General features: G+C 52.9%; 7 protein-coding genes and 1 pseudogene across 8 annotated transcripts; all 8 read left to right on the top strand.

Annotated features, from left to right (window-relative positions):
* Nucleotides 1-426: 426 nt before the first annotated feature.
* LOC144735188 (histone H2B type 3-B) lies at nt 427-1,087 on the top strand. The gene has a single exon (XM_078617651.1). The coding sequence runs from the start codon at nt 476-478 to the stop codon at nt 875-877; it is 402 nt and encodes a 133-aa protein (XP_078473777.1). The 5' UTR covers nt 427-475; the 3' UTR covers nt 878-1,087.
* A 130-nt stretch (nt 1,088-1,217) lies between these two features.
* LOC144735181 (histone H3) lies at nt 1,218-2,423 on the top strand. The gene has a single exon (XM_078617638.1). It carries the CDS (start codon nt 1,718-1,720, stop codon nt 2,126-2,128), a length of 411 nt encoding a protein of 136 aa, XP_078473764.1. The 5' UTR covers nt 1,218-1,717; the 3' UTR covers nt 2,129-2,423.
* Nucleotides 2,424-2,848: 425 nt separating this feature from the next.
* On the top strand, nt 2,849-3,721 carry LOC144735205 (histone H2A-like). Its single transcript, XM_078617676.1, has one exon. The coding sequence runs from the start codon at nt 3,019-3,021 to the stop codon at nt 3,397-3,399; it is 381 nt and encodes a 126-aa protein (XP_078473802.1). The 5' UTR covers nt 2,849-3,018; the 3' UTR covers nt 3,400-3,721.
* A 2,539-nt stretch (nt 3,722-6,260) lies between these two features.
* On the top strand, nt 6,261-7,715 carry LOC144735142 (histone H1 pseudogene; annotated as a pseudogene). The gene has a single exon (XR_013588585.1). The product of XR_013588585.1 is annotated as a histone H1 pseudogene (transcript).
* A 375-nt stretch (nt 7,716-8,090) lies between these two features.
* On the top strand, nt 8,091-8,503 carry LOC144735166 (histone H4). The gene has a single exon (XM_078617613.1). The coding sequence runs from the start codon at nt 8,140-8,142 to the stop codon at nt 8,449-8,451; it is 312 nt and encodes a 103-aa protein (XP_078473739.1). The 5' UTR covers nt 8,091-8,139; the 3' UTR covers nt 8,452-8,503.
* Nucleotides 8,504-9,264: 761 nt separating this feature from the next.
* LOC144735158 (histone H2B type 3-B) lies at nt 9,265-9,941 on the top strand. Its single transcript, XM_078617600.1, has one exon. It carries the CDS (start codon nt 9,330-9,332, stop codon nt 9,729-9,731), a length of 402 nt encoding a protein of 133 aa, XP_078473726.1. The 5' UTR covers nt 9,265-9,329; the 3' UTR covers nt 9,732-9,941.
* A 130-nt stretch (nt 9,942-10,071) lies between these two features.
* LOC144735151 (histone H3) lies at nt 10,072-11,541 on the top strand. Its single transcript, XM_078617588.1, has one exon. The coding sequence runs from the start codon at nt 10,572-10,574 to the stop codon at nt 10,980-10,982; it is 411 nt and encodes a 136-aa protein (XP_078473714.1). The 5' UTR covers nt 10,072-10,571; the 3' UTR covers nt 10,983-11,541.
* A 160-nt stretch (nt 11,542-11,701) lies between these two features.
* LOC144735174 (histone H2A-like) lies at nt 11,702-12,575 on the top strand. The gene has a single exon (XM_078617626.1). It carries the CDS (start codon nt 11,873-11,875, stop codon nt 12,251-12,253), a length of 381 nt encoding a protein of 126 aa, XP_078473752.1. The 5' UTR covers nt 11,702-11,872; the 3' UTR covers nt 12,254-12,575.
* The last annotated feature ends 9,735 nt before the right edge of the window (nt 12,576-22,310 follow it).

Below are 22,310 nucleotides of genomic sequence, written 5' to 3'. Positions count from 1 at the left end.
AATCTCCACCTGTACAGCACAACAGCGAAGTTATTTTTCTCCACCGAGCGCTTGTATTTATCCAAATTGCGTTCATAAAACGCCCGTGTGCCGTATTAGACGAGTTGTGAAACAATCCTTCGTAAGAAACAAAAACACCCACACTCAAAACACAATATACTGTATTGGGTTTTCTAGTCATCCTTTTTAAAACAAAATCAATGGCCATGGCTGCAATTCACTAATATACATGTTTGGACATTACATTGTGTTATATTCACAAGTCATTTTTGCAGTAAAAACTATATTAAAGTGAACATCGCGTCCGCGTTTCTCATTGGAGGCTGATGGAGAGGGATGGTACTAAAAGAGCCACTCAGCAGCGCCGCGCACTTTGCATCTCGCCTCCTATAAAAGGAGCTCAACGCGCGACCGACATCCACATTCGCTTCCCGTCTGTTGTGAACTGACCCGAAGCTGCCTACGACGCGTCGACATGCCCGATCCTCCCGCATCAAAGAGCGCTGGGCCGGCTAAGGTTCCTGCTCCCAAGAAGGGCTCCAAGAAGGCTGTGACCAAGGCTACGCGCAAGGATGGCAAGAAGCGACGCCACCGCAGGAAGGAGAGCTACGCCATTTACATCTACAAGGTGATGAAGCAGGTGCACCCCGATACCGGCATCTCGTCCAAGGCAATGAGCATCATGAACTCGTTCGTCAACGACATCTTTGAGCGCATCGCTTCCGAGGCGTCCCGCCTGGCGCACTACAACAAACGCTCCACCATCACCTCTCGGGAGATCCAGACCGCAGTGCGACTGCTGCTCCCCGGCGAGCTGGCCAAGCACGCCGTGTCGGAGGGCACCAAGGCCGTCACCAAGTACACAAGCTCCAAGTGAAGCCTCGACTCCACCATTAATTACAAAGGCTCTTTTCAGAGCCACCCACCTCTCCGAACCTGCTATTACCAGTCCTAGCAGGAGTACAAAACGAAACTTCCAACAAAGTCCCGGTTCACGCGGGGACATTGTTCGCTCATTGAAATGGAGAGATCGATCGCATTTTGACCTGTTTCAACGTGAATAAAAGCGATAACAATATTCATGGCACATCATATTCACCAGCAGGCATTTATTGGACTTGTTTGTCCATTGATTTCATCTGCAGCCCATTCAGATATTACATTGGATATTTGGCGCCAAAACCTTGCAATGCAATATATTTAATTCGTGGTTGTATTTTCGGGCAGGAACTAACATTTTGCACGTGTACATATATGTAAAAGTAAGCGCCTAGCATGGATGACTCGTGCAGTATAATTGATGATCATCATCTCAATGCCAAGAGAATAGATATCTATCCCTGTGATCACCTCTTTCCGACATTTTTACGTATTACTGTTTCCAATGAAGTGCAGTTTCTTCACACTTTATTTAGATCATGCAGAGCACTGTAAAGTCGTTTTCGGAAAGGTGTTTGCTTGAGAAAATAACATCCGTTAAAGACATCGACGGCGCTCAAACGGTACTACTGCATCGTGATACGGCATTCTGAAATGATCCAAACTGAACATTTTGTTGATTAAGAAGAGTTGACGACTCGAGATCATTGCACGCTGCCAACCAATCAGCACGCTCCCCGTCTTCGCACGTCACGACTCCGCTGACCAGTGAGCGCGCGCTCTGGGCTACATAAGCCGCCTTCTCCCCGCTTGTGAGAATCTTTGCCCACACCAAGCCATGGCTCGCACCAAGCAGACCGCTCGCAAGTCCACGGGCGGCAAGGCCCCACGCAAGCAACTCGCCACCAAGGCGGCCCGAAAGAGCGCTCCGGCCACGGGCGGCGTCAAGAAGCCTCACCGCTACAGGCCCGGCACCGTCGCTCTGCGCGAGATCCGCCGCTACCAGAAGTCCACCGAGCTGCTCATCCGCAAACTGCCCTTCCAGCGCCTCGTCAGGGAGATCGCGCAGGACTTCAAGACCGACCTGCGCTTCCAGAGCTCCGCTGTCATGGCTCTGCAGGAGGCCAGCGAAGCGTACCTTGTCGCGCTCTTCGAGGACACCAACCTGTGCGCCATCCACGCCAAGCGCGTCACCATCATGCCCAAGGACATTCAGCTCGCCCGCCGCATTCGTGGCGAGCGCGCTTGAACGCCCAGCTCGGCCCTCAAAGCACAACACAAAGGCTCTTTTCAGAGCCACCACTTACGCATGAAAAAGCTTCCATGTGTGTCCTTCAAAGTTCGGGTGCCGGAAACCTTCGTTTGCTGGTCACGGCTCTCACGAGTCGTCATGCGTAAGCGACAATGAAGTTCATTTTATATACCCCGCCGCTCATTTTTCAACATCACACGTTGGTGTTGTATATAAGCGTTGTGAAACCATGTTTACATAATCTACAACAAAAGGGTTATTTTGGTGAAATATATTAACTATTAAACCCAAAGATATTGGTTGATGTTGTTTCAATCCCGAGCTGATAAGAAGTTCACATTTTGCAAACTAAGAGACTGAATTATTCACGCACATATATTTTTAGGCATTGCCCGAACAGGCGGTTAAAGGAATATATATACACCGTATAGGCACGTGGGCGATCAATCACGAGCTCAAGGCTATCACAATGATTTCTTATAACCAATGAGGTCCCTCAAAATGATGATTATAATCAATAATACATTGATATTTGCGGAATCCGCTTATAAGTTTGACTTGCCAGCACGTGCCCATAAATTAACTCAATAATGCTTAAAACGTGAACCTATTAAGTACGTGTATCGCATTGTTTAATTCCTAAGATACGTGTCCGCATAAAAATATATATGGATAAAAATAATTAAAGTCAACATCGAATCCTCGCGTCCCGGCTTTTCATTGGTGGCTCAAGGAGAGGGCGGGACTCGACCGAGAGGAGCCAATCAGCAGCGGCGCGCTCTACGATCCTCGTCTCCGCTATAAAAGACGCTCCGGTGGTGCGTGTTAACGTCACAAATCGTTCGTACTTTGTCTCTATTGCTTTTTGCATCCTAGGTCCCTTAGCAATGTCTGGACGCGGCAAGACCGGTGGCAAATCTCGCGCCAAGGCAAAGTCCCGCTCTTCCCGCGCCGGCTTGCAGTTCCCCGTGGGTCGCGTTCACAGGCTGCTCCGCAAGGGCAATTACGCCCAGCGGGTCGGCGCTGGAGCACCCGTCTACCTGGCCGCCGTGCTCGAGTACCTTTCTGCCGAGATCCTCGAGCTGGCTGGCAATGCCGCCCGCGACAACAAGAAGACGAGGATCATCCCCCGACACCTGCAGCTCGCCGTGCGAAACGACGAGGAGCTCAACAAGCTCATGGGCGGCGTGACTATCGCCCAGGGCGGTGTGCTGCCCAACATCCAGGCCGTGCTGCTGCCCAAGAAGACCTCTCAGGCAAAGAAGTGAACGCGCCGCCGCCTCTACCACCACAACAACGGCTCTTTTCAGAGCCACCCACTTGCTTGCAAAGAGCTCGGACAGTCGTACACAGGGGTTTTGTTATTAATAAGGACACCGTCGTCGAGTTGCCCTCGTGCCAAATTGCTCGCAATTAAACAAATGCTCTGCTCATTCCAGTTACCCTTTATTATGTCTAATTTAGGAACGGTATTTGAGCAGCATTCCAACATTGCATCAATCATGGAACATGGTTTAGAATAAATTGGGATGCCTATTGGAAGAAAGTATCGTGTTTTTTAAAGAATAAAACTCGCTCTTTTTGAGCGGTCAGATTACATATGAAGAGGAGTCGGAGAATGGTTCAAGCACTTTAAGGGATCTGCGAGCCACCCTCACGCACCACGCAAACACATCTCCGCTCTCACGACAACACGCACCAATCACACGCGCGGGAAAGAGCTGGACGGGGGTGTCAGGGGTTAAAGGGCAGTGACGTCACCCGGAGCAGGCGTGCTGGACGCGGATGTGTATTGGGAGCGGAGATTGAAGAGTTAAAAGGGGCTGTGGGACGTGTGCCCGGGGTTGGTCTTGGAACGAGTATTGCTGTGCGTTGGTGAAAACAGGACCCTGCGGGGTGGGCTGGTAGGAACGAATAACCAAAGAATATAAACATAATGTATTATTACACTTGTTTAGCCAGGAAAGCCCCACTGAGACTAAAGGTTTTTGTAGGGTCCTGCCAAGTGTTTGCAGTAGGGGGCGATGTTGCTACACTGAATCGGACGATACGAAGGGAGAGTGTGAGGCCTAGGTCTAGGCTTTAGGCCTAGCTGTAGGCTTTAGGGCGCCGTGAGTTAATTTTTAATTTACCTGTTTTTATAATTTATGTAAAAGCTTTAAATTTAAATGTTTCTATTTAAAAGCATCAGGGAATGTAACATTGTTAAACATAACTCCCTTGCACACACGCAGGGGAACAATACGAAGGGAGAGTTTGAGGCGTTCGAGGCTTGAGGCCTAGCTGTAGGCTTTAGGCCGCCGAGAGTTAATTTTTAATTTAAATGTTTTTATTATTCATGTAAAAGCTTTAAATTTAAATGTTTATATTTAAAAGCATCAGGGAATGTAACATTGTTAAACATTAACTCCCTTGCACACACGCAGGGGTACGATACGAAGTCAGACTTTGAGGCCCAGTTCTAGGCTTTAGGCCTAGCTGTAGGCTTTAGGGTGCTGTGAGTTTTTTTATTTAATTTCAAAGTTTTAATTAAAAGCTATCTCAGGGAATTATAAGGGAATGTTACACGTGTTTAGCCAGGAAAACCTCATTAATGTAAATGTTTTAATTAAAAGCTATCTTAGGGAATTATAAGGGAATGTTACACTTGTTTAGCCAGGAAAGTATCACAGAGTCTAAAGGTTTTTTTAGGGTCATGCCAAGTGTTTGCAATAGGGTGGCGATGTTGCTACACGGACGGACGGACGGACGATATAATCTAGTGTAGGCTGGTCCACTTCGTTGCTACCAGTATAAAGAAGTGCATAAACCATTCTACGACTCCTCTTCACATGCGCGTGGAATGAATGATTCTTGCATTCGTTCTAGATTTGAAGCTTTCGTGACTGCAATGATTCATACTCTTAGGTTTTTTTCGGTAAAGTCACGTAGGTAAAACAATAATAATACATAATTTAAATAATATAAATAATAATTTAAATAATAAATCAGGGGGGGGCAGAGGGGGGGGGGGCATATCTGAATGTGGTTGCCGGGGAGTGGCGTGGGGTGTCGGGGCTAAAAGGGAACAAATGAGCACATCAGCTCAGGGTTGTGGCCAGTGTTAGCTGATAGTAAGCATAAAAGTACTGGTAAACGCTGGGGATGTCAACACTCGGTAAAGTATAATATTACCTGTCAAATAAGATGGTACAAATATGTGTAGTTAAATATTTTTACATGGTTAATAACATCTTTCCAATGATTACTCATTCGTGTTACTTAGTGCAGTAAATACGTGTTACTTATTGCAGTAAAAACAACTCATCGCATGAACCATCCTGCGCTCCTAGAATATCAACTCTGTCGGTGCATTAAACGTAAGATTATATATGTTCTTTAAACATTCGACTGCGGAGTCACTTGAGTTGAATTTGAGTGGTGATAATTGTGCACCGTGCCTCGATCTTGTTCAAGGCGCGCGACCCTTCTGCAGTGCGTGAGCTACTCACCTCTTGCCACGTAACATGTTAAACTTTCTATTTAATGTCGGTTAATTTTGAGTAATTTTCTTCAGTTTGTTGTCCATCTGAAAATCCATATATTTATTAATTTCAAAGTTCGATTCAAACGTCCAGTTAAAAGTTCGGTGACAAGGGACGGTTGGCATGGCGCGCAGTCCTCACCATAGCGCGAGAGGAGGAATCGCGAGCGCGCGAGGCAAAACTTAAATAGAAAATATTTCGTTGGAATTAAATATGAGTAGTCTGTTGAAGCATCTTGTCTTGCAAAACATTCGAGTGTGTTTTAAATAGTGTTCATCATTAACACTTTTGAAAAACGACAATCATCATATCTCGCCCTGACCGAACAATGTCTCCCAAATGTTGGTTGTTCACTTGTTTTGAATTATAATTTATATCGTGAGCATTGTCGTATATTGCATAAGTAACGTACATTAAAGAAGTGATCTTCGTGATAATGTATCAACTATATGCATGTAAGTATGAACGTTACGGGAGTAATCGAGCCCAAAGGCAGGCGTGATAAACACAGTGAGTATGGTGGCAACTTCCTCACTAGATCTGAGTGCTGGATGATCTCAGCGACGTCCGCATTCAGTACGCCGCTTCTATAATAACCTCGGGCCTGGAGGACGCTCGGTTTGAATCCGTGAGAGCGCTGATTTCGATTTCAAAGAGGCGAGGCGATAAAAGCGACGTTTTGAGATGGCGGAAACTGCTCCTGCTCAACCACCAGCTGCGGCTACTTCAGCGCCTAAAAGCCCCAAGAAGAAGCGCGCCGCTCCAAAGTCCAAGAAGGTCGGCCCCAGCGTGTCCGAGCTCATCCTCAAGGCTCTGGCCAGCAGCAAGGAGAGGAACGGCGTGTCTCTTCCTGCGCTCAAAAAGTCGCTTGCTGCCGGAGGATACGACGTGGAGAAGAACAATGCCCGCGTGAAGTTGGCCATCAAGAAGCTCGTGGCCAAAGACGCCGTGGCGCAAGTGAAGGGCAGCGGTGCATCTGGCTCTTTCAAACTCAACAAGGAAAAGGCTGCCGCAAAGGCGAAGCCCAAGTCGTCAACATCAAAGCCCGCAGCTAAAAAGCCCGCGGCAGCCAAGAAGGTGAAGAAGCCCGCGGCAGCCAAGAAGACCGCGCCCAAGAAGTCTCCCAAGAAAGCAAAGAAGCCCGCGGCTGCCAAGTCGGCCAAGAGCCCCAAAAAGGTGAAGTCGGCTGTTAAGCCCAAGAAGGTGGCGAAGAGCCCAGCCAAGCCCAAGGCTGCGAAGCCCAAGGTCGCTAAGCCCAAGACCGTCAAGGCCAAGGCCGCCAAACCCAAGGTGGCCAAGCCCAAGAAGGCCGCGGCCAAGCCCAAGAAGACTGCGCCAAAGAAGTGAATCCGATCGGACGATGCTCGATTCACTCCACCTCAACGGCTCTTTTCAGAGCCACCCACTTAGTTAAAAAAAGTGAACCAGGTGCTGCTGCGCTTCAATTAGTTCATCGTTAACACATGGCAGTGTATTACGTTGCTGTTGAATGCGTGCCATATTCTGTAAGTCAAACCCATTTACGGCGTGGCGATGGTTGCTCGCCTTGACTCGGCCCTGATCAAGGAGCTCGACGCTTGGTGCAGTTCAATCGTGAGGATTTGTGTAGATTGGATAAGTTTCGTACATTCGCCAAATTAACTGTATAACATTTTACCCACTCGATGTGTTTTAAGCATTGATGTGATGGGAGTAATCGAGCCCGAAAGCAGTAATCATAAACACAGGCGGGGCGGGTGGCAGCTCCCTCACTCGAACTGGGTGCAGAGTAATGTCAGCGACGTCAGCATTCTCGCTGGCGATTCTAATCTAAATCCAGATTCAAATCGATGCATTCTTGACGAACCTCCAATTTTGATTATGTGTTGCACCTCTTCATTCCGTCATCATGTTACTGGTGCCAAATATGGAATTTAGTCTAAAAATGTATTGATTCCAGACAGCTTTACTCAATTTGCCTTCATTCGCTCGTTCTCGCCTTTTCACTTTGTTTTTGTTTTGTAAACATTGCGGTGCACCATCTAAACTTCTCTATTAAAATAAATGTCTTTCTTACTTTGGGAGAACTAGTTGGTGACGTTCACTCAACTATTGTGTTGGAAGCCGTTTAGCTTCACACGATTATAAAGTTAGTTCATCTTGTTCACTTGAAAACAAGACCTTACACCGATTATTCACTCCACGTGCAATCTTGCAACAGATTGCGTTCCTCTCGCGTTCGCTGCGGGTGTGCCAATATCATTACAGAGTGCTTCGAAGAAGGGTCATTGCCCAAAACGTCGCATATTGTACATGTCACGGAAGTGTTTTTGACGACGGTGGAGGGTTTTCTTCGTCACAGAGGTTAAATGTCGAAGGTTTAAGGCGGAGCCATCGCGGAGGGCAGGGGTGGTCGGTGACGTCACCACGCTTCGAATATAAAGGTGGCTGCTGCTGCAAGCTGAGCGCGCATGTCTCTCGCGTGCTTTGTCAGAAGTAGTCGCAATGTCTGGACGCGGTAAAGGCGGTAAGGGGCTCGGCAAGGGAGGCGCAAAACGCCATCGCAAGGTGCTGCGCGACAACATCCAGGGCATCACCAAGCCCGCCATCCGCCGCCTCGCTCGCCGCGGCGGTGTGAAGCGCATCTCGGGCCTCATCTACGAGGAGACCCGCGGCGTCCTGAAGGTCTTCCTTGAGAACGTCATCCGCGACGCCGTCACCTACACGGAGCACGCCAAGCGCAAGACCGTCACCGCCATGGACGTGGTCTACGCCCTCAAGCGCCAGGGCCGCACTCTCTACGGCTTCGGAGGCTGAGCGCCCATCTCTCGCACATTAAGCCAACCCAAAGGCTCTTTTCAGAGCCACCCACCTCTTCGAAACTGCTTGCGCCAGTGTTGCCAAACACTTTCTAAATGGAGCACATGTCCTGGGTTATTGCGCGCCAATTCCTCGTGAGCGTGGTGGACGTTTGCTTGTTGAGTTGGCGAATCTTCATCTGCTTCCACATGAATGAAAGAAATCATGATATTCACGACACGTCACATTTAACAAGGCGTAATTCTTGAACGCATTAATACAGTACCCATTTCTGGTATTTTTGCGTGAATAATTTCCAGCTGCAGCCGATTCCGATATTACGTAGAGCATTTGGCGCCACAATCTTACAGCACACTCGTCCTAATTGACGTAGCGTGCCGGAACGCTAATCTCCACCTGTACAGCACAACAGCGAAGTTATTTTTCTCCACCGAGCGCTTGTATTTATCCAAATTGCGTTCATAAAACGCCCGTGTGCCGTATTAGACGAGTTGTGAAACAATCCTTCGTAAGAAACAAAAACACCCACACTCAAAACACAATATACTGTATTGGGTTTTCTAGTCATCCTTTTAAAAACAAAATCAATGGCCATGGCTGCAATTCACTAATATACATGTTTGGACATTACATTGTGTTATATTCACAAGTCATTTTTGCAGTAAAAACTATATTAAAGTGAACATCGCGTCCGCGTTTCTCATTGGAGGCTGATGGAGAGGGATGGTACTAAAAGAGCCACTCAGCAGCGCCGCGCACTACGATCCTCTGATTTGCATCTCGCCTCCTATAAAAGGAGCTCAACGCGCGACCGACATCCACATTCGCTTCCCGTCTGTTGTGAACTGACCCGAAGCTGCCTACGACGCGTCGACATGCCCGATCCTCCCGCATCAAAGAGCGCTGGGCCGGCTAAGGTTCCTGCTCCCAAGAAGGGCTCCAAGAAGGCTGTGACCAAGGCTACGCGCAAGGATGGCAAGAAGCGACGCCACCGCAGGAAGGAGAGCTACGCCATTTACATCTACAAGGTGATGAAGCAGGTGCACCCCGATACCGGCATCTCGTCCAAGGCAATGAGCATCATGAACTCGTTCGTCAACGACATCTTTGAGCGCATCGCTTCCGAGGCGTCCCGCCTGGCGCACTACAACAAACGCTCCACCATCACCTCTCGGGAGATCCAGACCGCAGTGCGACTGCTGCTCCCCGGCGAGCTGGCCAAGCACGCCGTGTCGGAGGGCACCAAGGCCGTCACCAAGTACACAAGCTCCAAGTGAAGCCTCGACTCCACCATTAATTACAAAGGCTCTTTTCAGAGCCACCCACCTCTCCGAACCTGCTATTACCAGTCCTAGCAGGAGTACAAAACGAAACTTCCAACAAAGTCCCGGTTCACGCGGGGACATTGTTCGCTCATTGAAATGGAGAGATCGATCGCATTTTGACCTGTTTCAACGTGAATAAAAGCGATAACAATATTCATGGCACATCATATTCACCAGCAGGCATTTATTGGACTTGTTTGTCCATTGATTTCATCTGCAGCCCATTCAGATATTACATTGGATATTTGGCGCCAAAACCTTGCAATGCAATATATTTAATTCGTGGTTGTATTTTCGGGCAGGAACTAACATTTTGCACGTGTACATATATGTAAAAGTAAGCGCCTAGCATGGATGACTCGTGCAGTATAATTGATGATCATCATCTCAATGCCAAGAGAATAGATATCTATCCCTGTGATCACCTCTTTCCGACATTTTTACGTATTACTGTTTCCAATGAAGTGCAGTTTCTTCACACTTTATTTAGATCATGCAGAGCACTGTAAAGTCGTTTTCGGAAAGGTGTTTGCTTGAGAAAATAACATCCGTTAAAGACATCGACGGCGCTCAAACGGTACTACTGCATCGTGATACGGCATTCTGAAATGATCCAAACTGAACATTTTGTTGATTAAGAAGAGTTGACGACTCGAGATCATTGCACGCTGCCAACCAATCAGCACGCTCCCCGTCTTCGCACGTCACGACTCCGCTGACCAGTGAGCGCGCGCTCTGGGCTACATAAGCCGCCTTCTCCCCGCTTGTGAGAATCTTTGCCCACACCAAGCCATGGCTCGCACCAAGCAGACCGCTCGCAAGTCCACGGGCGGCAAGGCCCCACGCAAGCAACTCGCCACCAAGGCGGCCCGAAAGAGCGCTCCGGCCACGGGCGGCGTCAAGAAGCCTCACCGCTACAGGCCCGGCACCGTCGCTCTGCGCGAGATCCGCCGCTACCAGAAGTCCACCGAGCTGCTCATCCGCAAACTGCCCTTCCAGCGCCTCGTCAGGGAGATCGCGCAGGACTTCAAGACCGACCTGCGCTTCCAGAGCTCCGCTGTCATGGCTCTGCAGGAGGCCAGCGAAGCGTACCTTGTCGCGCTCTTCGAGGACACCAACCTGTGCGCCATCCACGCCAAGCGCGTCACCATCATGCCCAAGGACATTCAGCTCGCCCGCCGCATTCGTGGCGAGCGCGCTTGAACGCCCAGCTCGGCCCTCAAAGCACAACACAAAGGCTCTTTTCAGAGCCACCACTTACGCATGAAAAAGCTTCCATGTGTGTCCTTCAAAGTTCGGGTGCCGGAAACCTTCGTTTGCTGGTCACGGCTCTCACGAGTCGTCAGGCGTAAGCGACAATGAAGTTCATTTTATATACCCCGCCGCTCATTTTTCAACATCACACGTTGGTGTTGTATATAAGCGTTGTGAAACCATGTTTACATAATCTACAACAAAAGGGTTATTTTGGTGAAATATATTAACTATTAAACCCAAAGATATTGGTTGATGTTGTTTCAATCCCGAGCTGATAAGAAGTTCACATTTTGCAAACTAAGAGACTGAATTATTCACGCACATATATTTTTAGGCATTGCCCGAACAGGCGGTTAAAGGAATATATATACACCGTATAGGCACGTGGGCGATCAATCACGAGCTCAAGGCTATCACAATGATTTCTTATAACCAATGAGGTCCCTCAAAATGATGATTATAATCAATAATACATTGATATTTGCGGAATCCGCTTATAAGTTTGACTTGCCAGCACGTGCCCATAAATTAACTCAATAATGCTTAAAACGTGAACCTATTAAGTACGTGTATCGCATTGTTTAATTCCTAAGATACGTGTCCGCATAAAAATATATATGGATAAAAATAATTAAAGTCAACATCGAATCCTCGCGTCCCGGCTTTTCATTGGTGGCTCAAGGAGAGGGCGGGACTCGACCGAGAGGAGCCAATCAGCAGCGGCGCGCTCTACGATCCTCGTCTCCGCTATAAAAGACGCTCCGGTGGTGCGTGTTAACGTCACAAATCGTTCGTACTTTGTCTCTATTGCTTTTTGCATCCTAGGTCCCTTAGCAATGTCTGGACGCGGCAAGACCGGTGGCAAATCTCGCGCCAAGGCAAAGTCCCGCTCTTCCCGCGCCGGCTTGCAGTTCCCCGTGGGTCGCGTTCACAGGCTGCTCCGCAAGGGCAATTACGCCCAGCGGGTCGGCGCTGGAGCACCCGTCTACCTGGCCGCCGTGCTCGAGTACCTTTCTGCCGAGATCCTCGAGCTGGCTGGCAATGCCGCCCGCGACAACAAGAAGACGAGGATCATCCCCCGACACCTGCAGCTCGCCGTGCGAAACGACGAGGAGCTCAACAAGCTCATGGGCGGCGTGACTATCGCCCAGGGCGGTGTGCTGCCCAACATCCAGGCCGTGCTGCTGCCCAAGAAGACCTCTCAGGCAAAGAAGTGAACGCGCCGCCGCCTCTACCACCACAACAACGGCTCTTTTCAGAGCCACCCACTTGCTTGCAAAGAGCTCGGACAGTCGTACACAGGGGTTTTGTTATTAATAAGGACACCGTCGTCGAGTTGCCCTCGTGCCAAATTGCTCGCAATTAAACAAATGCTCTGCTCATTCCAGTTACCCTTTATTATGTCTAATTTAGGAACGGTATTTGAGCAGCATTCCAACATTGCATCAATCATGGAACATGGTTTAGAATAAATTGGGATGCCTATTGGAAGAAAGTATCGTGTTTTTTAAAGAATAAAACTCGCTCTTTTTGAGCGGTCAGATTACATATGAAGAGGAGTCGGAGAATGGTTCAAGCACTTTAAGGGATCTGCGAGCCACCCTCACGCACCACGCAAACACATCTCCGCTCTCACGACAACACGCACCAATCACACGCGCGGGAAAGAGCTGGACGGGGGTGTCAGGGGTTAAAGGGCAGTGACGTCACCCGGAGCAGGCGTGCTGGACGCGGATGTGTATTGGGAGCGGAGATTGAAGAGTTAAAAGGGGCTGTGGGACGTGTGCCCGGGGTTGGTCTTGGAACGAGTATTGCTGTGCGTTGGTGAAAACAGGACCCTGCGGGGTGGGCTGGTAGGAACGAATAACCAAAGAATATAAACATAATGTATTATTACACTTGTTTAGCCAGGAAAGCCCCACTGAGACTAAAGGTTTTTGTAGGGTCCTGCCAAGTGTTTGCAGTAGGGGGCGATGTTGCTACACTGAATCGGACGATACGAAGGGAGAGTGTGAGGCCTAGGTCTAGGCTTTAGGCCTAGCTGTAGGCTTTAGGGCGCCGTGAGTTAATTTTTAATTTACCTGTTTTTATAATTTATGTAAAAGCTTTAAATTTAAATGTTTCTATTTAAAAGCATCAGGGAATGTAACATTGTTAAACATAACTCCCTTGCACACACGCAGGGGAACAATACGAAGGGAGAGTTTGAGGCGTTCGAGGCTTGAGGCCTAGCTGTAGGCTTTAGGCCGCCGAGAGTTAATTTTTAATTTAAATGTTTTTATTATTCATGTAAAAGCTTTAAATTTAAATGTTTATATTTAAAAGCATCAGGGAATGTAACATTGTTAAACATTAACTCCCTTGCACACACGCAGGGGTACGATACGAAGTCAGACTTTGAGGCCCAGTTCTAGGCTTTAGGCCTAGCTGTAGGCTTTAGGGTGCTGTGAGTTTTTTTATTTAATTTCAAAGTTTTAATTAAAAGCTATCTCAGGGAATTATAAGGGAATGTTACACGTGTTTAGCCAGGAAAACCTCATTAATGTAAATGTTTTAATTAAAAGCTATCTTAGGGAATTATAAGGGAATGTTACACTTGTTTAGCCAGGAAAGTATCACAGAGTCTAAAGGTTTTTGTAGGGTCATGCCAAGTGTTTGCAATAGGGTGGCGATGTTGCTACACGGACGGACGGACGGACGATATAATCTATTGTAGGCTGGTCCACTTCGTTGCTACCAGTATAAAGAAGTGCATAAACCATTCTACGACTCCTCTTCACATGCGCGTGGAATGAATGATTCTTGCATTCGTTCTAGATTTGAAGCTTTCGTGACTGCAATGATTCATACTCTTAGGTTTTTTCGGTAAAGTCACGTAGGTAAAACAATAATAATACATAATTTAAATAATATAAATAATAATTTAAATAATAAATCAGGGGGGGGCAGAGGGGGGGGGGGGCATATCTGAATGTGGTTGCCGGGGAGTGGCGTGGGGTGTCGGGGCTAAAAGGGAACAAATGAGCACATCAGCTCAGGGTTGTGGCCAGTGTTAGCTGATAGTAAGCATAAAAGTACTGGTAAACGCTGGGGATGTCAACACTCGGTAAAGTATAATATTACCTGTCAAATAAGATGGTACAAATATGTGTAGTTAAATATTTTTACATGGTTAATAACATCTTTCCAATGATTACTCATTCGTGTTATGTGGGGGTCGCTAGCCCCCGAGATCCCTCCCTCGATAATACTAACGGCCGGACTAACATCATCAATCGCCCCCCCGCTGCTAAGCGAACCGCCGCTAGGCTCCTCACCCAGGGTGTGGGAGCCGTCACCCGAGGGTTCCCCTCCACCGCGGGTCCGCGTAGCAGGCATGGATAACCACGCACGCGCACACCCACACACAGCTCTGCACGGCACTCACCCAACCCTGACCACTCACGTTAGGATCGCGCACCTGTGTTACACACGTCGTGAACGTGCGCGCACACACGCATACAGCTCCACACGCGATACCCACTCCTGCGCCGCTCTGCGCCGCGCTGGCCGCCCACGTTACGATCGCGCACCTTGGGCACGCCGATTACGCACGCCGAGAGCTTACGCAAGTAACGAGCGCACGCAAGCGGGGCACACGCCGACACGACGACTCGTCCCCTCCCCCACTCGCGCGTGCACGTCAACACAAATATCGTACAAGGACGATTCTCCTCTCACACGGCTGCGTAGTCACGCCAACACACCAAAAGTGCTCTCCCCGGGCGTTAACGCACACACCTCCGTACCCGCACAATCGTACAGAGACCACGGCCTTTATGCGTACAACGACCACACACTCGCGAATGCAGTGCACGCTAATACCACGTTCCAAAAACACCCAACAACACGGTTTTGTTACTACGCTCGAGATTTTATTAGCCCTTGCTAACCAACCGAGCCACCCGTGTGTGTGTGCGGGACAGCAAGGCGCTTCTAACCCACACTCTGGTGCCGTGTAGCCCTATTCTATGCTGCGCTCTCTGCTAAACCGCTTTCCTACTCGTCCTTACCCCGAACTAACCCTCTCCTACGGATCCTACCCTCCGCTCTGAGGTGTTGTAAGGCGCGCAACACGATACCGTCTGTAGTCCTTGGTGACCTTGCGGCGCTCAGATCGTCCTGCAGACAATCTAGCGGCTCGCCCGATGACTCCTTCGTCGCTGACCCCGTGTCCAAACTCCAGAAGAAGAGAGTTCCCTACTGCCCCTGCGTTTTCTTTTAAACTATTCACATCAAAGGCTAGGCGCCCCCGTCCCGACCGCCTTGGTCTCTCGACCAATCCTGAGCCTAGGATTTCCCGCTCTTTTGCGATCCCGCCGGCCTTTGAACTTTCGACCAATCAGTCGTCCCGGTTCCTGATCCCAGCTATCTGCCTTGCTGACCCGTGTTTGTGTTTGTATGCGTTTCTAACTGCGGGGCTCTCTGAGCTCGCCGTGGTCGTGCGATCTCAAATCCGCCCACGGCGCCGCAGTGTTACTTGGCCTGGGAAGGGTCCTGTCCAATTCCCTGGCCCTGAGAAACCGTGGGGTAACCCCCCTAGGGGGCCCTCGGGTGAAAACTCAGGGTAGGTGACCCGACCACGAGGCCCTACGTGGGTGCGGGTGCGTGTTTATGTGGGGGGGGTGATGGGGGGCAGTGCGGCGGTGGAAGCCGGGCGGCTCCCTGGCTCGGCCGAGCGGCCCCGTCGCTGTGGCACCACATAGCCCCCCGGGGTGCCAGTCCCCGTCCCGGGTTGACTGGAGCACCTCGCCTGGGTTGCCCCCACGAGGTATCGCCGCGGGGTCCGCGGGATTCGCCCGGCCCTTGTGGCTGGCCTCGGGGGTGGCGGCTCCGTCTCCTGGGGCTCCGGCGGTGGTCTCCTCCTCCATTCCAACGGCTCCCCTCGGTCTCTGGCACCTGCGGGCTGGGGAACAAACTCAGAGGCGGTGGGGTTTAAGGGTCGCCGTCCTCGTCGCCCCCGGCCCCGCCCGGGGCCCCTCGGAGCCCGGGGCTCCGTGGGGCCCATATACTGCGCGAGGCCCCCGGGCACGGGGGGTAGGGGGACCCCGGGGTTTCGGGGTACTTGGACGGCGGGGCTCCCCCCCTCGGGGGCTGCTCGCCACGGCTTCAGTCGGCGGATGTTGACCACCATCTCCCGGCCCCTCTCTCCTCCCTGAATCAGCACCGTCCATGGTGAGATCTGCCGTCTCACAATCCAGGGTCCTCGCCAGTAGGTGGTCAGCTTCCCCACCTGTCCGGCACCGACGCGGGGAGTGTACAGCCACACCTCGGAGCCCGCAGTGTAGAAGGGGGGCTCCATACGGGGTCGGGCGCCCTGCTCTTGCCGCTGGTGCGCGGCCTCTCCGTGCGGGTAGGCTCGGCCCCTGGCCCCTCGCAGGGTCTCCAGCAAGTGCTCCACGGGGTGGCTCCCTTCCTCCCGTTGCGGCGGAGGGACACCGAACAGCAGATCTGCGGGCAGGCGAGACTCGCGACCAAACATCATTAGGAACGGGGTCTGTCCTGTAGATGTGTGAACGGCGGTGGTGTAGGCGAACAGGGCATAGGGGAGGTGTTCGTCCCAGTCCTGTTGATTCGCGGCCGCCATGCGTTTAAGCTTCCCGGCCAGAGTCTGGTTCATCCTCTCTACCATCCCGTTCGCCTGGGGGTGATATGCCGTGGTTCGGTCCTTCTGGATCCCGAACTCTCGGCACAGCGCCTGGAATAGTTCGGCCTCGAATTCACTACCCTGGTCGGTAATGACTCGTTCGGGGATCCCGCACTTAAGTACGTAGTTTTCCACGAAGGCCCGGGCCACTACGAGGGCTGTTTTATCCGGGATAGCCACCGCCACGGGGTAGCGGGTGAAGTACTCCACCGCTACAAGAATATATCGGTTGCCCCGGTGGGATCGTGGAAAGGGCCCTTGCAGGTCGATTCCGACCAACTGATTCGTCCGACTGACTCGGAACGGCCTCAGGGGTACCTGGTACCTCGCCGGCTTTTGCCCACACTGCTGACAGGCCCGGCAGCCCTGCACCCAGGCGGCCACATCTTGCGCCAATTTAGGCCAGAGATACTGGCGACGCAGAGTCTCCCGGGTGCGCCGTTCCCCATCATGGCCCCCGAGCGGGTGGTCGTGTACCAGTCGTAGCAGCTGGGGTCGCACCTGGGCAGGAACACAGATACACCCCGGCTGGCCGGCCTCGGTTAACTCCCGTACCACTCCGTTCTGTACACACAACCGGGCATACAAACCGCTCCAGGGTCCTGGTAGGGCGCTCTTTTCCTCCCGCAGTGCCGCCTCCACTGCCGCCAGATCCGGATCTCGCTGCTGGGTCTGTCTCAGCTGCTCGTCGTTTAGGCCCGGGAAGGCACAGCCGACGTCCTCCTGGGTCCGTCCGATCGGGTCCCGAGCCGCGGGTCCCGCGCTTGCCGGGCGGTCGACGGGATCCTCAGTGCCACCTGCGAGGGTCTCTGTGGCGCACACTGCACTCTCTCTCGGGGGGGGGAGTTTAGTTTCCGCGCGCTCCTTGGGTTCTGCTGCCTGGCGGCAGCGTCCCCCCGTGAAGCACGGGCAGGCGTCTCCCTCCCTCGTCTCAGCGCGCACCGCGGGCCGTCTTGACAAGGCGTCCGCGTTCGCGTGTGTCCGCCCCGCTCGGTACTCGATCTGCAGGTTGTACTCCTGCAGCTGCGCCAGCCATCGAGCCATCTGCCCCCGCGGTTCCTTGAATGTAAGGAGGAACTGCAGTGCATAATGATCGGTGCGCACACGACATTTCCTGCCGTACAAGTACGGTCGGAACTGTTTACACGCGAAAATTACAGCATACAGTTCCTGACGGGTTACACAATAGTTCAGTTCGGCCCCGCTCAGGGTCCGACTGGCGTACGCGATGACCCGCTCCGTCCCACCCTGCACTTGCGACAGCACCGCGCCCAGCCCACTGCTGCAGGCGTCAGTGTCCAAAATAAAATCGGTGGTGAAATCTGGGAAAGCCAAGGTGGGGGTGTGGGTGAGGTGGTCTTTGAGTGTGGTGAAAGCCGTCTGGCAGGCCTCCGACCACTGATAGGGGTTCTTAGGGGAGGTGAGTTGGGTGAGGGGGCGTGCAATCTCACTGAATCCCTTTACAAATCGACGGTAATAAGTGGCGAGTCCCAAGAATGACCTGATCTCCGTCAGGTTCCTCGGCCGCGGCCAATCCACTACGGCACGCACCTTCTCGGGATCGGTGCTCACCCCTGCCTCGCTGACTCGGTGTCCGAGGTACCCCACCTCGCGTTGCGCAATGTAACACTTACGTGGCTTGAGCTTGAGATGGGCTGCTCGCAGTCGCTGGAATACTTCCCGCAGCCTGGACCAGTGTTCGGACAGCGACCTACTGAACACTATTACGTCGTCCAGGTAAATCAGGCACTGTTCCCACTGCAAGCCCCGCATCACCAACTCCATCAACCGCTGGAACGTCGCGGGCGCGTTAGTGAGTCCGAACGGCAACACTCGAAACTCAAACAGGCCCATCGGGGTGGTGAATGCTGTTTTTGGCCGATCCTCCTCCGTCATCTCCACCTGCCAGTAACCGGACGCCAGATCGAGGGTGGAAAAATACCGCGCTCCTGCGAGACTGTCGAAGGTGTCGTCGATGCGTGGGATGGGAAAAGCGTCGCCGAGGGTGACTGCGTTCAATTTTCGGTAATCAACGCAGAACCGAGTCGATCCGTCCTTTTTCGTTACCAGTACCACCGGGGCAGACCAAGGGCTCGCGGAGGGCTGGATTATGTTATCGCGTAGCATATCCGTGACTGCCTCTTTGATCTGGGTCCGTTCAGGCGCGCCCACTCGGTATGCGGGGAGTTTGATGGGTCGGGCTGCACCTGTGTCAATTTGGTGCTTGACCAGGTCGGTCCGGCCCACGTCCGAATCGTGCTCACTGAACACGTCGGCGTACTCCCGCAATAACCCGCGCAGCTGATCGGCCTCCCCCTTAGGTAAGGCTGCCCAAGGCACATGTAGCGCATCCTGCAGGGGAACAATCTCGGCTCGGGGGGTCGGGCCGACTCGCCAGGCCAGATCCTGGCTGTCCTCGGGGCGGCCAGGGTCCTCCGCCCAGAGTGCGAACACCGAGTCGTTCGAGTGGCGAGCGTGCAGGGGGTGTACGGTGGCTACCGGGGTGCGTCGTCGTATCATTGCCGGGGTACTGTGTGGGTTAAACACACGTATAAACAGCCGGCCCCCATCTGCGTTTACCAGTGTGGCTGACCCTACCACCCCGTATCGCGATGCCAACTCCGGGTGAGGAGTCAGCATTACCTCGCCCGATGGTCGGTGGGTTGGGTCGGTGGAGAGGGTTGCCACTGGCACCAGCATCTCGGCGAGAGGCCCGATGGTGACGGCCGACACCAGCGTAGCGGCCACGGGTGTGAAGCGTGGGCGATTCGGCTCCTGTCCTAGGAACGGAATCCGCTCCCCGCTGCCCTCCACCGTAGCGCATCGTTGCCGGGGCTGTACGTTAAGTCCCAACTTTTCCAGGAGGTCCGTTCCTGCAATGCACTCGTGGCACAACACACTCGAAACGTAGAATTCCTGTGTGCACACCTGGTTTCCTAGACGGACCTCGAGGGAGACCTTCCCCAGCAACCCCATCCCGGCTCCGCTTGCCGTGTGCAGCGCGCGATCCGGGGCCTGCAGGCAGCCCACGTCCACCCCGAGCAGGCTGCAGTGCGCGGCGCTCATGAGAGAGGCCACGGCGCCCGTGTCCAACAGGATCCGGGTGCGCTGCCCGTTCACCTGGCCTTCCACCAGCGACGTGGCTCCCGTTATCCCTGCCACCAGCTCCCGCAGCCAATCGCCCGAGGTCCATGCGCCCTTGGGTGTTGTCGTTGTAACCTGTTTATGGATCACTCGCTCGCCATTATTATTACAGCTGGTTTGGGTCGGGTCTACGTCGATTTCATCCCCTGGTGGTCCCCTCTCTAGGGGGGGCTTAGTGTTTGACCTATGCATCGGCCTCGCACGGGCGCGCTGAGGGCAGTCCCTCATGAGATGCCCTCGACGGTCGCACACATAACACGTCCTGGGAGGAGTGGCGGCTCTGTGGCGAACTTTCTGCCCACTCCCTCCTCCCCCCGTGCGCTGTTGCTCATACTCTGCTTCTAGTCGGGCTATCCTCCCAGTTAATCCTCCTACCTCGGCCTGGACCGTCTCTACCATTGTCTCCAGCGCAGTCATGTGTGCCCGTACTTGGGTTACCTTGTTGTCTACTTGGGTTACCCTGTCACCTACCTGGGTTACCCTGTCACCTACCTGGGTTACCTGGCCGGAGACATCCTTTATACCCGTTTGTATACCGGCAACCCATCCCGGGGTTGTCTCGCGGGACACTGGAGGTTCTCTTTCCCGGCCCCTTACCGTCCTCGCGAGCTCCTGTTCCTCCTCCTCGTCTTCCGAGAGCAGGCTCGCAATGGCGCGCTCTCGTCCCAGCCCCCGGAGCTGCGCGCGTTCGCTGTGAATTCTTTCACACTTACGTGCGCGCTCGACAAGGGTGTTAAAGGGAAGACGTGGGCAGCTCATGTCTGGCTGCCACCACGCCGTGCGAGACAGGTACCGCTGGATTTTCTCGGCAGCCAGTTCCTCAATAACCTCAGTTGCGTACCCCGGGCGTGCGATCTTTGTTAACTCGCGCACATCCTCGGCGTAATCACGGAGATCTTCGCCAGGTTGGCGACGGCGCGCCTCTAAGGCCGATTTTGCTTCCTCCTCGTCACGCGTGCCAAAACGCTGATCGAGTCGGCGCATCAGCTCCTCTAGCTGTGTCTGTGCGCTCGCGGGTAACGCTTCTACAAAATCGGCTGCCCGCCCATCAAGATTCATATTAAGTTGACGTACTGCCTGCGCGTCCGTCCATCCATTAATTTCCTTGGCCCCTAAGAGATTGCGGGCGAATGCCTTCCACGAAGGGGCCCCCCGGCCGGTAAATATCAGTCTTATTTTAGCGTGAGGTAACGCGGGGGTCCGTACCGCTTCCGACACCAATTTGTGGGGGTCGCTAGCCCCCGAGATCCCTCCCTCGATAATACTAACGGCCGGACTAACATCATCAATCGCCCCCCCGCTGCTAAGCGAACCGCCGCTAGGCTCCTCACCCAGGGTGTGGGAGCCGTCACCCGAGGGTTCCCCTCCACCGCGGGTCCGCGTAGCAGGCATGGATAACCACGCACGCGCACACCCACACACAGCTCTGCACGGCACTCACCCAACCCTGACCACTCACGTTAGGATCGCGCACCTGTGTTACACACGTCGTGAACGTGCGCGCACACACGCATACAGCTCCACACGCGATACCCACTCCTGCGCCGCTCTGCGCCGCGCTGGCCGCCCACGTTACGATCGCGCACCTTGGGCACGCCGATTACGCACGCCGAGAGCTTACGCAAGTAACGAGCGCACGCAAGCGGGGCACACGCCGACACGACGACTCGTCCCCTCCCCCACTCGCGCGTGCACGTCAACACAAATATCGTACAAGGACGATTCTCCTCTCACACGGCTGCGTAGTCACGCCAACACACCAAAAGTGCTCTCCCCGGGCGTTAACGCACACACCTCCGTACCCGCACAATCGTACAGAGACCACGGCCTTTATGCGTACAACGACCACACACTCGCGAATGCAGTGCACGCTAATACCACGTTCCAAAAACACCCAACAACACGGTTTTGTTACTACGCTCGAGATTTTATTAGCCCTTGCTAACCAACCGAGCCACCCGTGTGTGTGTGCGGGACAGCAAGGCGCTTCTAACCCACACTCTGGTGCCGTGTAGCCCTATTCTATGCTGCGCTCTCTGCTAAACCGCTTTCCTACTCGTCCTTACCCCGAACTAACCCTCTCCTACGGATCCTACCCTCCGCTCTGAGGTGTTGTAAGGCGCGCAACACGATACCGTCTGTAGTCCTTGGTGACCTTGCGGCGCTCAGATCGTCCTGCAGACAATCTAGCGGCTCGCCCGATGACTCCTTCGTCGCTGACCCCGTGTCCAAACTCCAGAAGAAGAGAGTTCCCTACTGCCCCTGCGTTTTCTTTTAAACTATTCACATCAAAGGCTAGGCGCCCCCGTCCCGACCGCCTTGGTCTCTCGACCAATCCTGAGCCTAGGATTTCCCGCTCTTTTGCGATCCCGCCGGCCTTTGAACTTTCGACCAATCAGTCGTCCCGGTTCCTGATCCCAGCTATCTGCCTTGCTGACCCGTGT

This window comes from Lampetra planeri, chromosome 3 (genome assembly GCF_965212315.1).
Source record: "Lampetra planeri chromosome 3, kcLamPlan1.2.h2, whole genome shotgun sequence".
Taxonomy (NCBI): Eukaryota; Metazoa; Chordata; class Hyperoartia; order Petromyzontiformes; family Petromyzontidae; genus Lampetra; species Lampetra planeri.
Note: the sequence above shows the minus strand (reverse complement) of the source record. Positions and strands in the feature narration are given on the sequence as shown.

Bases quoted from the DNA above. Each gene is read 5' to 3' on its own strand.
- LOC144735174 (XM_078617626.1), top strand. From the start codon at position 11,873: ATGTCTGGACGCGGCAAGACCGGTGGCAAATCTCGCGCCAAGGCAAAG.
- LOC144735158 (XM_078617600.1), top strand. From the start codon at position 9,330: ATGCCCGATCCTCCCGCATCAAAGAGCGCTGGGCCGGCTAAGGTTCCT.
- LOC144735205 (XM_078617676.1), top strand. From the start codon at position 3,019: ATGTCTGGACGCGGCAAGACCGGTGGCAAATCTCGCGCCAAGGCAAAG.
- LOC144735166 (XM_078617613.1), top strand. From the start codon at position 8,140: ATGTCTGGACGCGGTAAAGGCGGTAAGGGGCTCGGCAAGGGAGGCGCA.
- LOC144735181 (XM_078617638.1), top strand. From the start codon at position 1,718: ATGGCTCGCACCAAGCAGACCGCTCGCAAGTCCACGGGCGGCAAGGCC.
- LOC144735188 (XM_078617651.1), top strand. From the start codon at position 476: ATGCCCGATCCTCCCGCATCAAAGAGCGCTGGGCCGGCTAAGGTTCCT.
- LOC144735151 (XM_078617588.1), top strand. From the start codon at position 10,572: ATGGCTCGCACCAAGCAGACCGCTCGCAAGTCCACGGGCGGCAAGGCC.